The following is a 12064-nucleotide window of genomic DNA, read 5'->3' on the forward strand; positions in this document are numbered from 1 at the left end:
GAGACCAGCCTGACCAATATGGTGAAACCCTGTCTCTTCTAAAATTAAAATTAAAATGAGCCAGGCATGGTGGCGAGCGCCTGTAATCCCAGCTACTCAGGAGGCTGAGGCAGGAGAATCGCTTGAACCGGGGAGGCGAAGGCTGCAGTGAGCCGAGATCATGCCATTGCACTCCAGGTTGGGTGAGTGCAACTTCGTCTCAAAAAAAAAAAAAAAAAAAGAAACTTAGGGTCAGTGGTTAATACATTTATTTGGTTAGAAGATATCTAGGTAAAGCCGCGCGTGGTGGCGAAAGCCTTTAGTCCCAGCTACTCGGAACGCCAAGGCAGGAGGATCGCCTGAGACCAGGAGTTCGAGGTTGCAGTGAGCCAAAACAACGCCACTGCACTCCAACCTGGGCGACCGAGAGAGACCCTGTGTCGAGAATAGGTACTTAAAAGATCGATAAGTGAAAGAAATGTAAAACAATTTTAGTGGCCTCTGTAAAGTGAATAATTTCACCCAACACAATACATGGCACCTAAAACTGACTAAGCTATCTATGTAAAAGGGGGTAGGAAAGACTAAGTCCTTCTTCACCTTCTCCATTCTATTAAGTCTGATTGTCCAAACCATCAACACTGTCAACAGCTACCAACTAAAAAAGAGGAAAAGCTCTTGGTCGAATGCTCAGAATTACCACCCCAGGGAAGATTTGTCGGTTGTCTTTCGCAGAAAAAATAAAGAACCACCACGACCTCCGCCCACACAAACGTGGAGCACGCCTGCAGACGCCTACCTTAATGAAACCGATATCCTTCGCGTACTGACGGAAACACTGGCGGCACATATTGAGGCCATATTTCCGGATCAGACCGTGCCGGTTTGAACACACGCGACTGTAAGAAAAGAGACAGCGGCTTTGCAGGTCACAGAAATTACAAGACTCCGCACTCAGACGGCTACTACCCGCATCCCGGGACTCCCAGGCCCCGGCACAGGCCTGTAATGGCGGCACCAGCGGCTCCCAGTCGGCCTGCTCCCTCGTGCCGCCCGTGGCCTCCTCTACTTGAGATTCTAAGCAGCCTAGCGCTCCATGGCAACGCTTCCCCAAAATCACAAACTATTTCTCACCAAGAGCGAGAACCCTGGCCGAATTTTCGAGGGTGGCTCCAGTACAGCTGCTGGTGACCCATCCTGCTCTCAGAAGTGCAACGAGGTAAAAGGAAGGAGCTCGCCCACGCATGCGCTCTTCAAATTTTTGAGACAGTTTACCCAGAATGCAGTGCTCAAAGGAAACGCGTGCGCAGTGTGGTCAGGTTGTTTCGCGGGGTGAATAAAATGAAGTCTTAGAGTCGTTGTGGGCCGTCCCAGTTGATGACGTCACCACACCACAGCTTCTAGTGCTATTCTGCGCCACTATCTGACCGCCGGGCGCGGTGGCGCGTGCCTGTAGTCCCAGCTACTAGGGAGGCTGAGGCTGGAGGATCGCTTGAGTCCAGGAGTTCTGGGCTGTAGTGCGCTATGCCGATCGGGTGTCCGCACTAAGTTCGGCATCAATATGGTGACCTCCCGGGAGCGGGGGACCACCAGGTTGCCTAAGGAGGGGTGAACCGGCCCAGGTCGGAAACGGAGCAGGTCAAAACTCCCGTGCTGATCAGTAGTGGGATCGCGCCTGTGAATAGCCACTGCACTCCAGCCTGGGCAACATAGCGAGACCCTGTCTCTTTTGAACAATAAATACGTTAATTTTGAACTCTAAAGAAATACATATTCATAGCCTCTTTTATTGATTAAATCTTTTACTTTCTTTTCATTAAAACGTTACACTTGGGAAAGGATTTTTTTTTCCTCGACTCACCAGTGACACCTACTGGAATAAATTTACAAAACAACTTAAAATCAGCTGTAATAATCACGAGTCAACGGTAGGGTTTGCTTTTGTTTTGTTAAACAGAGTACATTTTCAAATTTATTTTTTTGACACACTCCTCCAAGAAATACACCTACACCATTCCAGAAAAAAAAATGAGATTCTTTGGCATTTAGTGTATTTGATTCTTAAATGCAATTGGCTGAATGTAAAGTAGTAAGCAAGTAATGTGCAGTGTATGCTGCTTTGACCAGATAATTTGGTGACAAAACAACTAATGAAAAGCAAATGCAAAAATGCAAAAAAAAAGTCAATAAACGAATTTCTGCTGAAAGATGCCTAAAATTCCATATGGGTCATTTATAATGCCTCCAGATAAAACTGCTCTGAAATCAAAGCTTTAACTAGATTTATAAAATGTAGCACAGGGTGCAACAATTCAAGAAACTTTTACATATAAACTCTTATAAATTGAAATACAACACTTCTTTAAGGTATGTTATGTCAGGGTTCTAGTGGGGTCCCCCTACCCAATCATTAAGTTAGGCATTGTATTATATGATTAAGGAAGGAGAGGAGTCAGAGATTTGTAAACTACATATAACTTGTTCCTTGCCCTCAAAATGTTCTAATCTAATCTACTGTGGAAAACAGGATTATCTCCAAGACCTCAACATACAACGTTTGTGCACCAGCAACACATATACAACTAAGGAAAATATTCTGTATTCAATGATGGGTGTGCTCATGAAGTATGAGAGGAGCCAAGAAGAGAAATTAGTTCCAGCTTGAGGTACATTTGAGAGACCTTTGAGGAAGACCTTGAAGAATGGGATTTCTACAGGCAGCACTTGACAGAAGGGAATGCCTGTTGAAAGAAAGCACTTGAGCCGAGGTAAGGCAAACAACTGTGTAACTAGAATAGAAGATGCACAAAAGGCCTAGTGATAGGAATGAAAAGGTATTTTATTTTAAAGCCTCATTGGGCAATATCCAATGTCAAGTTTCTACAACTTTCCTATAATTTATATCAGTCACTAATGTGTGGTTTCCAAAAGCCGTTTGCCTCACAAAAGCTAATCTAACATTTGTCCACACTTTCTCAGGCCTCTCCTAATTGGTCTCCATAATATTTAAAAGATTACAGTGGTTCTGAGATCAATTCCGTAAATATTTTTAGTACTCTGATATATAATCCTTTGGACCTAAATAAGTGAATTCATTTAGGAGAGAAAAAAAGACAAATAAGCAACTAGTTGTACTTGAACAATCTTAATCTGAATACTTAAGTAATTGTTGATGCTTATTCTAGTCTATAGATTATTCTCTTTGATAGATATTGCAAAAGTGCAGCTAAGAAGTCGTACTTCCTTTCAGTTTTAAGATAATGTGACATAGGCCAGGAGCAGTGGCTCAAGCCTGTAATCCCAGCACTTTGGGAGGCCGAGGCGGGTGGATCACGAGGTCAGGAGATCAAGACCATCCTGGCTAACATGGTGAAACCCCATCTCTACTAAAAATACAAAAAAACTACCCGGGCGTGGTGTCAGGCGCCTGTAGTCCCAGCTACTCTGGAGGCTGTGCCAGGAGAATGGCGTGAACCGGGAGGCGGAGCTTGCAGTGAGCCAAAATCGTGCCACTGCACTGCAGCCTGGGCGACACAGCAAGACTCTGTCTCAAAAANCAGCCTGGGCGACACAGCAAGACTCTGTCTCAAAAAAAAAAAAAAGATAATGTGACATCATCTATCCCAAACAATGGAATTACGCATTTCTTTTTCAATAAACTGAGAACAGCTTTAAAAGTTCATTTTAACTCAGTGTTTATCAAGAGCTTTTATGTTTTTGTTTTTCCTTTTGTTTTGAGACCGAGTCTTGCTCTGTCGCCCAGGCTGGAGTGCAGTGGTGCTATCTTGGCTCACTGCAAGCTCCACTTCCCGGGTTCACACCATTCTCCTGCCTCAGCCTCCCAAGGAGCCGGGACTACAAGTGCCCGCCACCACGCCTGGCTAATTTCTTTTTGTATTTTTAGTAGAGACAGGGTTTCACCGTGTTAGGCAGGATGGTCTCGATCTCCTGACCTCATAATCTGCCCGCCTCAGCCTCCCAAAGTGCTGGGATTACAGGCGTGAGCCATCTTAGTTCTCTTTTATACATGGCTTTGAAACTTTGAAATGCCTCTTCTTCTAGAACACATTTTCCTTTAATAGGATAGTTCTTGGGTTGGGTTCTTTGTTTTTTAAAAAATGTACAATGAAGTACAAAGAAAAAAAAAGAAAAAAGTGCCATAATGTCCTTGCCCAGATAACCCTACTAATATTTTTCTTTTGAAAAAATAAAAGTAATATACCTGTAAAATTGAAGCATTCTAACACTACAGAGTATAGATCTTATTTTTAAGTACATTGGAATAATATGCATATTAGGACACTATTATTCAAGATGTCTTTAATTTTCTTTCTCAAATTTCTACAATCTTCTGTGATCGTCTATCCAGAATTTTATCATTTAAGAACCTTCATCTTAGGCGTATACACTCCTGATGGGAATGTAAATTACTTCGGCACCGTGGAAAACAGGTGATTTCTTAAAGAACTTAAAACCGAACTGCTAGGCCGGGCGCGGTGGCTCAAGCCTGTAATCCCAGCACTTTGGGAGGCCGAGACGGGCAGATCACGAGGTCAAGAGATCGAGACCATCCTGGCTAACACGGTGAAACCTCGTCTCTACTAAAATACAAAACTAGCCGGGCGAGGTGGCGGGCGCCTGTAGTCCCAGCTACTCGGGAGGCTGAGGCTGGAGAATGGCGTAAACCCAGGAGGCGGAGCTTGCAGTGAGCTGAGATCTGGCCACTGCACTCCAGTCCGGGCGACAGAGCGAGACTCCGCCTCAAAAAAAAAAAAACAAAACAAAACAAAACAAAAAAAAAACAGAACTGCTATTTGACCAGCAATCTCATTACTGGATATTTACCCAAAAGAATATAAATCATTCTACAATAAAGACAAATGCATGTGTATGTTCATCGCAGCACTATTCACAATAGCAAACACACTAAATCAACCTGAATAGCAATTTTTTAGGCAACAGTAGACTGGATAAAGAAAATGTAGTACATATACACTATGGAATGCTACACAGCCACAGAAAAGAACAAGATCATGTCCTGTGCAACAACATGGATGGAATTGGAGGCCATTATCCTAAACAAGCTAACACAGGAACAGAAAACCAAACACCACGTTCTCACTTATAAGTGAGAGCTAAACACTGAATACACATGCACCCAAAGAAAGTAACAGACAGCAGTGCCTACTTGAGGGTAGAGGGTAGGAGGAGGATGAGGATTCAAAAAGTACCTACTGGGTACTAAGCTTATTACCTGGTTGATGAAATAATAACCCCTGTGACACACAGTTTATCTATAGAACCAACCTGTACATGTTTCCTTGAAACTAAAACTTTTTTAAGAAAAAACCTGGCCGGGCGTGGTGGCTCACTCCTGTAATCCCAGCACTTTGGGAGGCTGAGGCAGGCAGATCACAAGGTCAGGAGTTTGAGACCAGCCTGGTCAATATGGTGAAACCCAGTCTCCACTAAAAATACAAAAATTAGCCAGGCATGGTGGCGGTCGCCTGTAGTCCCAGCTACTCTGGAGGCTGAGGTAGGAGAATTGCTTAAACCCAGGAGGCGGAGGTTGCAGTGAGCCAAGATTGTACCACTGCACTCTGGTGTGGGCAACAGAGTGAGACTCCATCTCAAAAAAAAAACAAAAAAACAAAAAACCCTGCATTGCTCTTGAGTTACTTTCAATTTCAGAACCTTTAGCAGGCTGGGCATGGTGGCTCACGCCTGTAATCCCAGCAATTTAGGAGGCTGAGGCAGGCGCATCATGAGGCAGGAGATCGAGACCATCCTGGCTAACACAGTGAAACCCCGTCTCTACTAAAGAATACAAAAATTAGCCGGACGTAGTGGCGAACACATATAGTCCCAGCTACTCGGGAGGCTGAGGCAGGAGAATGGCATCAACCCAGGAGGCAGAGGTTGCAGTGAGCCGAGATTGCACCACTGCACTCCAGCCTGGGCGACAGAGCAAGACTCCGTCCCAAAAAAAAAAAAAAAAAAAAAAAAACCACAATAGATTCTTTAGGAATAGAATCATACTTTTCCTCTAAACTTTACAAAGCCTGTTTTACCAGAGACAGAGTCTAAAATACATGTTTTGCATGTTTGGTTATTACAATATGCACACTTCAGTGTCATGCCCCGGTTAGAATTAGGTCTTTTTTTTTTTCTTTTCTTTTTGAGACGGAGTCTTACTCTGTCACCCAGGCTGGAGTGCAGTGGCACCATCTAGGCTCACTGCAACCTCCACCTCCCGGGCATTAGTGATTCTCCTGCCTCAGTCTCCTGGGTAGCTGGGATCACAGGCGTGCGCCACCACTCCCAGCTAATTTTTGTGTTTTTATTAAAGACGGGGTTTTGCCATGTTGGCCAGGCTGGTCTCGAACTTCTGGCCTCTAGTGATCTTCCCCCCTCGACCTCCCAAAGTGCTGGGATTACAGGAGTCAGCCACCACGCCCACCCAGAATTAGGTCTTTATTAATAATTATTAACCCTTCAAAAAAGCTCAGTTGTTCAATAGTGTTATGTGTTTGTCCATATCTATTTTAGCAAATACTAAATTTTAATTAACTATACATATTATAATTTAAAGTAAAACATACATACTTCAGGAAAGGGGACTCAAAAAAGGAAAAAAAAAAGTACATAATACATGCATACATTAAATATATTGTTAAAAGTAAGTCTTTCTCCAACCCTAGACCCCTATTTTTCCAGTCTCCCAGTCCAAACCAACAAGTTAGCAGTTTTAGAGGTTTTTTTGTTTTGTTTTGTTTTGTTTTGTTTCTTTGACAGTCTCAATCTGTTGCCCAGGCTGGAGGGCAATGGTGCAATGCAATCTCCAATCTCAGCTCAGGACAACCTCTGCCCCCTGGCTCAAGTGATTCTCCTGCCTCAGCCTCCCAAGTAGCTGAGATTACAGGCACAAGTCACCATACCCAGCTAATTTTGTATTTTAGTAATCACGGGTTTTACCACGTTGGCCAGGCTGGTCTCAAACTCCTGACCTCAGGTAATCCACCCGCCTCAGCCTCCCAAAGTTCTGGGATTACAGGCATGAGGTGCCACGCCTGGCCCAATCTGATTTTTTTTTTTTTTTTTTTTTTTTTGAGATAGAGTCTTGCTGTGTCACCCAGGATGGAGTGCAGTGGCATGATCTCGGCTCACTGCAACCTCTGCCTCCCGGGTTCAAATGATTCTCCTACCTCAGCCTCCCGAGTAGCTGAGATTACAGGTGCCCACCAACACGCCCGGCTAATTTTGTGTATTTTTAGTAGAGACGGGGTTTCACTGTGTTAGCCAGGATGGTCTCGATATCCTGACCTCATGATCTGCCTGCCTCAGCCTCCCAAAGTGCTGGGATTGCAGGCGTGAGCCACCGCGCCTCACCCCAATTTGATTTTTTGAAGTCCATTTAGCAAGATTCAATTTGATTTTTTGATGAGACAGAGCATAATTTCCTATGTTTATAAGCCAGACATACATCTTTATCTGGGAACTTTTTTGAGTCCACAGCCCAATTTTTTAATCCATCGGTAATCTAGAGTTTATATATTTATAAATACTTATGTATAAGGAAATACACCTTTGACTTCAGATAAGATGCAAAGTTATTTTCTTTGCCACCATCCCAGATTATTTATTTTTTAAATTTGTTTATAGTATATTTTTCCATGCAACAAGTTTTTTTTTTTTTTTTAGGCTAGTCAAGTGAAGCAGTAGGAGTGGAGAAGGAACAAATAAATCTGTAACTGGTTTATGCTGTAAACTCCATGCACTCAGACCCAGCACCATGCAAAAAGTTTTAAGGTCATTTGTTTTTTTTTTTTTTTTTTTTTTTTTTGAGATGGAGTTTCGCTCTTGTTGCCCAGCTGAAGTGCAAAGGCATGATCTTACCTCACCGCAACCTCTGTGCCCGGGTTCAAGCGATTCTCCTGCCTCAGCCTCCCGAGTAGCTGGAATTACAGGCATGTGCCACCACCCCAGCTAATTTTGTATTTTCAATAGAGACAGGGTTTCTCCAGGTTGGTCAAGCTGGTTTCAAGATCCCGACCTCAGGTGATCCACCCGCCTCAGCCTCCCAAAGTGCTGGGATTACAGGCGTGAGGCACTGTGCCTGGACAAACGTCTATGTATTAAATGTATTAACTTGTCACACTACTGCCTTTAGGTTTTGCATCAAAATTATTTAAAGGTTACATGTGTTTTCCTGTGATATTTTAAAGTTTTATTTTAAATCTTGAAACCACCTAAAATTTGTGTCACTGTTGCCCAGGAATGAGGGAGAAATTCAGCTTCTTTTCCCCTCCCAAATGGCTACTTATCCCAACACAAGCATGTAAGACTGCTGTATTCTAGCACAACGCATGCTTTCACAAATATTTGCTAAATGAATAAATGAAAAGCAGTATTTTTTTATTCTTTCTACAAATATGCATTGAGTACCGACTGCATATAAACACTATGCTAGGCTTTGTATATAATAGTAGTGACTCAGAAGCCAGGAAGCATATCATCTAGAGGTGAAGATAAGCATTAAATAAGTAATCATATAGCAATATTTTGAACAGAATAAAATTCCTCTTACCATCAACTCCCAAATGTGCTGGATAAAATATGGCATTTTGACTGGGCACAGTGACTCATGCCTGTAATGCTAGCACTTTGGGAGGCCAAAGTGGGTGGATCACCTGAGGTTAGGAGTTTGAGACCAGCCTAACATGGTGAAACCCCATCTGTACTAAAAATATAAAAATTAGCCAGGCATAGTGTAATCACAGCTACTCGGGAGGCTGAGGCAGGAGAATCACTTGAACTTGGGAAGTGGAGGTTGCAGTGAGCTGAGATTGCGCCATTGCACTCCAGCCTGGGCGACAGAGCAAGACTCCGTCTCAAAAAAAAAAACAAAACAACAACAACAAAAAAAAAAACCTTTTAAAATGCAGAGGTGAGCTCACAAGAAAGGGGTATACTGGGGGCAGGTGCTAAGTGGGAACTCAAAAACCAGAGGCTGTCCTGGGGCGATTTGTCCTGCTAAGTAATATTAAATATAACCTGGATTCCAAAGGGAGCAAGAGACAAGCCTTTGGGCAAGAGACAAATCTTTGTATTTAATTAAATTGTGAAGAGTGGAAATCCATGAAGGTTTTTGGGAGAAATTAAATACAGCATCTGAGACTTGAGGTCTAGACCTCTTTAGTCTAACATTGACTATCTATGAGGTCATGGTCAAATAGTGTACCTTTACTCTTAATTCCATTCCCTCTTGTGCGAAATGAGAGAATTGAAGTAAAATATCTGTAATCAACATTTCAGCTCTAAAACTTGAGGATTCTATGATAGGATATCCCTTTACAAATTTAATTTGGCTGCAGTATGGATGGTGGATTATTACAACAGCCTCCTGATACATCTGCTTTCAGGCTTGCTCTACCTCCAAAATCATCTTTTTACTGACCACAAGAACCTTTCCTGATTAGGTCTGAATTTTATTCTTCTTAAAATTTTTCAAAGGTTTTCCAGAACTTTCAGAGCCTGGGGGACAGGGTGTGAACCTGTCTCAAACAAACAAACAAACAAACAAAAAAACCCTGTGTTAAATGAATGAATAAATGTATTGAAGCAAGAAGACCTTGTAAATTTTGCAACAGCTCTGTAGCAAAGTAATGCAGCTCTGAATTGATACGGCAGTGCTAAGAATGGAAAGGTGGTCATTCATTAGTAAATAATCGTGGAAACACAATCTATAAGACATAATCAAAGTGTCACTGAAGAAAGGCAGCACTGAGAGGAGTAAAAGTTGCAGATACCAGGATGAAATTACTTTTGTCAGAACCAAACAAAATAGGGCCAGAAAGGCACAAAGGAAGGGGCTCATGTTTGTACGTCTGAGATAAGAACTATTTCTGAAGACTTTCTAAAAGCTCCACAAGAGATCAGTTCACATCCTTCACACATGTCCTCCTTTGCACAGTCGGCAGGTTTCAGACATATACATATGTTTCTATGACAAAGCTTATCATTCTTTAGGACTGCAGTAATTTAGATAAGATGCTCTCAAAAGAACACTTGCCCAGTAACAGCATCTCCACTAATGAAACGATGACAACTCTGGCTCTGAGCCTCTGGAACCAATGAACTCTGTTCATTGAACAGAACTCTTGTTTCTGTTTCCAAGCAGCTTTATTTGAACTTGCCCTTTTTGCCAATAAAAGCTTCCTTTTACCCTTTCCTCACTGGACATACTTTTGGCTTGCCATTTCATGCATCCTGAATTCTAATATTCTCTTCCCATTTCTGAATAAATTCAACATATTTGGAGACATTTTTCTCCAGTCTTTTTTTTTTTCTTGATATTGAAAGAGGTCTGGTGTTTAGGTTCATATTTGTTAACTATTTAGCTGTACTGAGTCTTAGATGATGTTTACCACTAAAAAAAAACAAAAAACAAAAAACAAAAAAAAACTAACTCCAACATCTGGATCAAATGTGCTAGGGCAAGCAAGTCTACATTGTCCATAGCTTGTGACCTAGTTCTTTAAGAATCTGATGTGGGTGGGGCATGGTGGCTCATACCTGTAATCCGAGTGCTTTGGGAGGCTGAGGCAGGAGGACAGCTTGAGGCCAGGAGGTCAAGACCAGACTAGGCAACATAGCAAGAACCCTCATCTCTAGCAAAAAGTGAAAAAAAAAAAAAGAAAAGAAAGAAAACCACACACATTTGGCCATGGTGGCATGCACCTGTAGTCTCAGCTACTCAGGAGGCTAGGGCAGGAGGATGGCTTGAGCCCAGAAGTTTGAGGTTGCAGTGAGTTATGAATGTTGCCACTGTACTCCAGCCTGGGTGAAACCCTGTCTCCAAAACTAAACTTAAAAAAAAATTCTGATGTGACTGTGATTTTACTAGCTCAAATCTAGTGAGCTACAATGTGAGCAAAGTTCACTATGACTACAAATGAAAAGTTCAAGAAATCCATTATCAGCAGGGCGCAGTGGCTCACACCTGTAATCCCAGCACTTTGGGAGGCCGAGGAGGGTAGATCACCAGAGGTCAGGAGTTCGAGACCAGCCTGGCCCACATGGTGAAACCCCGTCTCTACTAAAAACACAAAAATTAACCGGGCGTGGTAACGGGCACATGTAGTCCCAGCTACTCGGGAGGATGAGGCAGGAGAATCGCTTGAGCCTGGGAGAGTGAAGTTGCAGTGAGCTGAGATCTTGCCACTGCACTCCAGCCTGGGAAACAGAGGGCAGGGGAGGGGAGGGGAGTGGAGGGGATTCAATCCAAGGGAATCCATTATCTGTTGAATGCCTAGTATGTGCCAGAAAGCCAGGGAAATAAACGAAAAGTGCAATCGGAGCTTGCAAAAAGGAAAGTCAAGATGCTAAAGAAGGTTTAGCGGAAACTGAACTGGAATTTGATAATATTAATTAGTATGAACAAAACAGAGAGAAAAGAATGTAGTTTGTAGGCCAGGTAGAAGAGGAACTAATTTTATAGAAGAAAAACAAATCTAAATGTTTTATCTCTTATTTCTCTTGTCAAAAACTTGTAGCCAAATTATTTTAAACTCCTTATGTATTTCCATTTTCAGTCTGTCTACAAGGGAAACTAACTCGAGGTAATTAAGGGTAGAGACCAAAGAGCAGATTTTATTTGTATGGTGGTAAAGTTCAAAGGGCTCTTTCCTTCACAAGCAATCCACTAAGACCAAAACTACCTCTTTTTTGAGACTGACAGGAAGACACGTTTTCGGCAGTATATACACTGTTTCACTCTAAAATCACCGTTGAACTGTTATGTAACTTTCACCGATTTATTTAATTACTGAATCCATGCTTCAACAACCCAAGCCTAAGTAACACCAAATAAAGGATTGAGATTGAAGCTTTTTTTTTTTTTTTTTTTTGAGACAAGGTCTCGCTCTGTCGCCCAGGCTGGAGGGCAGTTTCCGCTCACGTCAACTTCCGCCTCCCAGGCTCAAGCTGGGACTACAGGGCGCGCCGCCCCGCCCAACTAATTTTTTTTCTTTCTTCTTTTTTTTTTTTTTGAGAGTCTTGCTCTGTCGCCCAGGCTGGAGTGCAG

The 12064-nt window shown here is 42.6% G+C and overlaps 1 protein-coding gene across 2 annotated transcripts in view; it reads right to left on the reverse strand.

Moving 5' to 3' along the window:
* RPS29 (ribosomal protein S29) overlaps nt 1-1256 on the reverse strand; it is a 12587-nt gene extending 11331 nt beyond the window's left edge. The window contains exons 1-2 of one of the 2 annotated variants that reach the window (XM_017849491.1): nt 1114-1240; nt 779-878 (exon numbers count right to left, since the gene is read on the reverse strand). In XM_017849491.1, the coding sequence (XP_017704980.1) occupies nt 779-878; nt 1114-1175 (162 nt within the window). In that variant the 5' untranslated portion in view covers nt 1176-1240. Of the gene's footprint in view, nt 1-778; nt 879-1113 lie in introns of both variants that reach the window. The other variant, XM_017849492.1, reaches the window with a different exon arrangement.
* Nucleotides 1257-12064: the final 10808 nt, after the last annotated feature.

The sequence above is a fragment of the Rhinopithecus bieti genome, unplaced genomic scaffold (assembly GCF_001698545.2).
Source record: "Rhinopithecus bieti isolate Rb0 unplaced genomic scaffold, ASM169854v2 scaffold_29928, whole genome shotgun sequence".
Taxonomy (NCBI): Eukaryota; Metazoa; Chordata; class Mammalia; order Primates; family Cercopithecidae; genus Rhinopithecus; species Rhinopithecus bieti.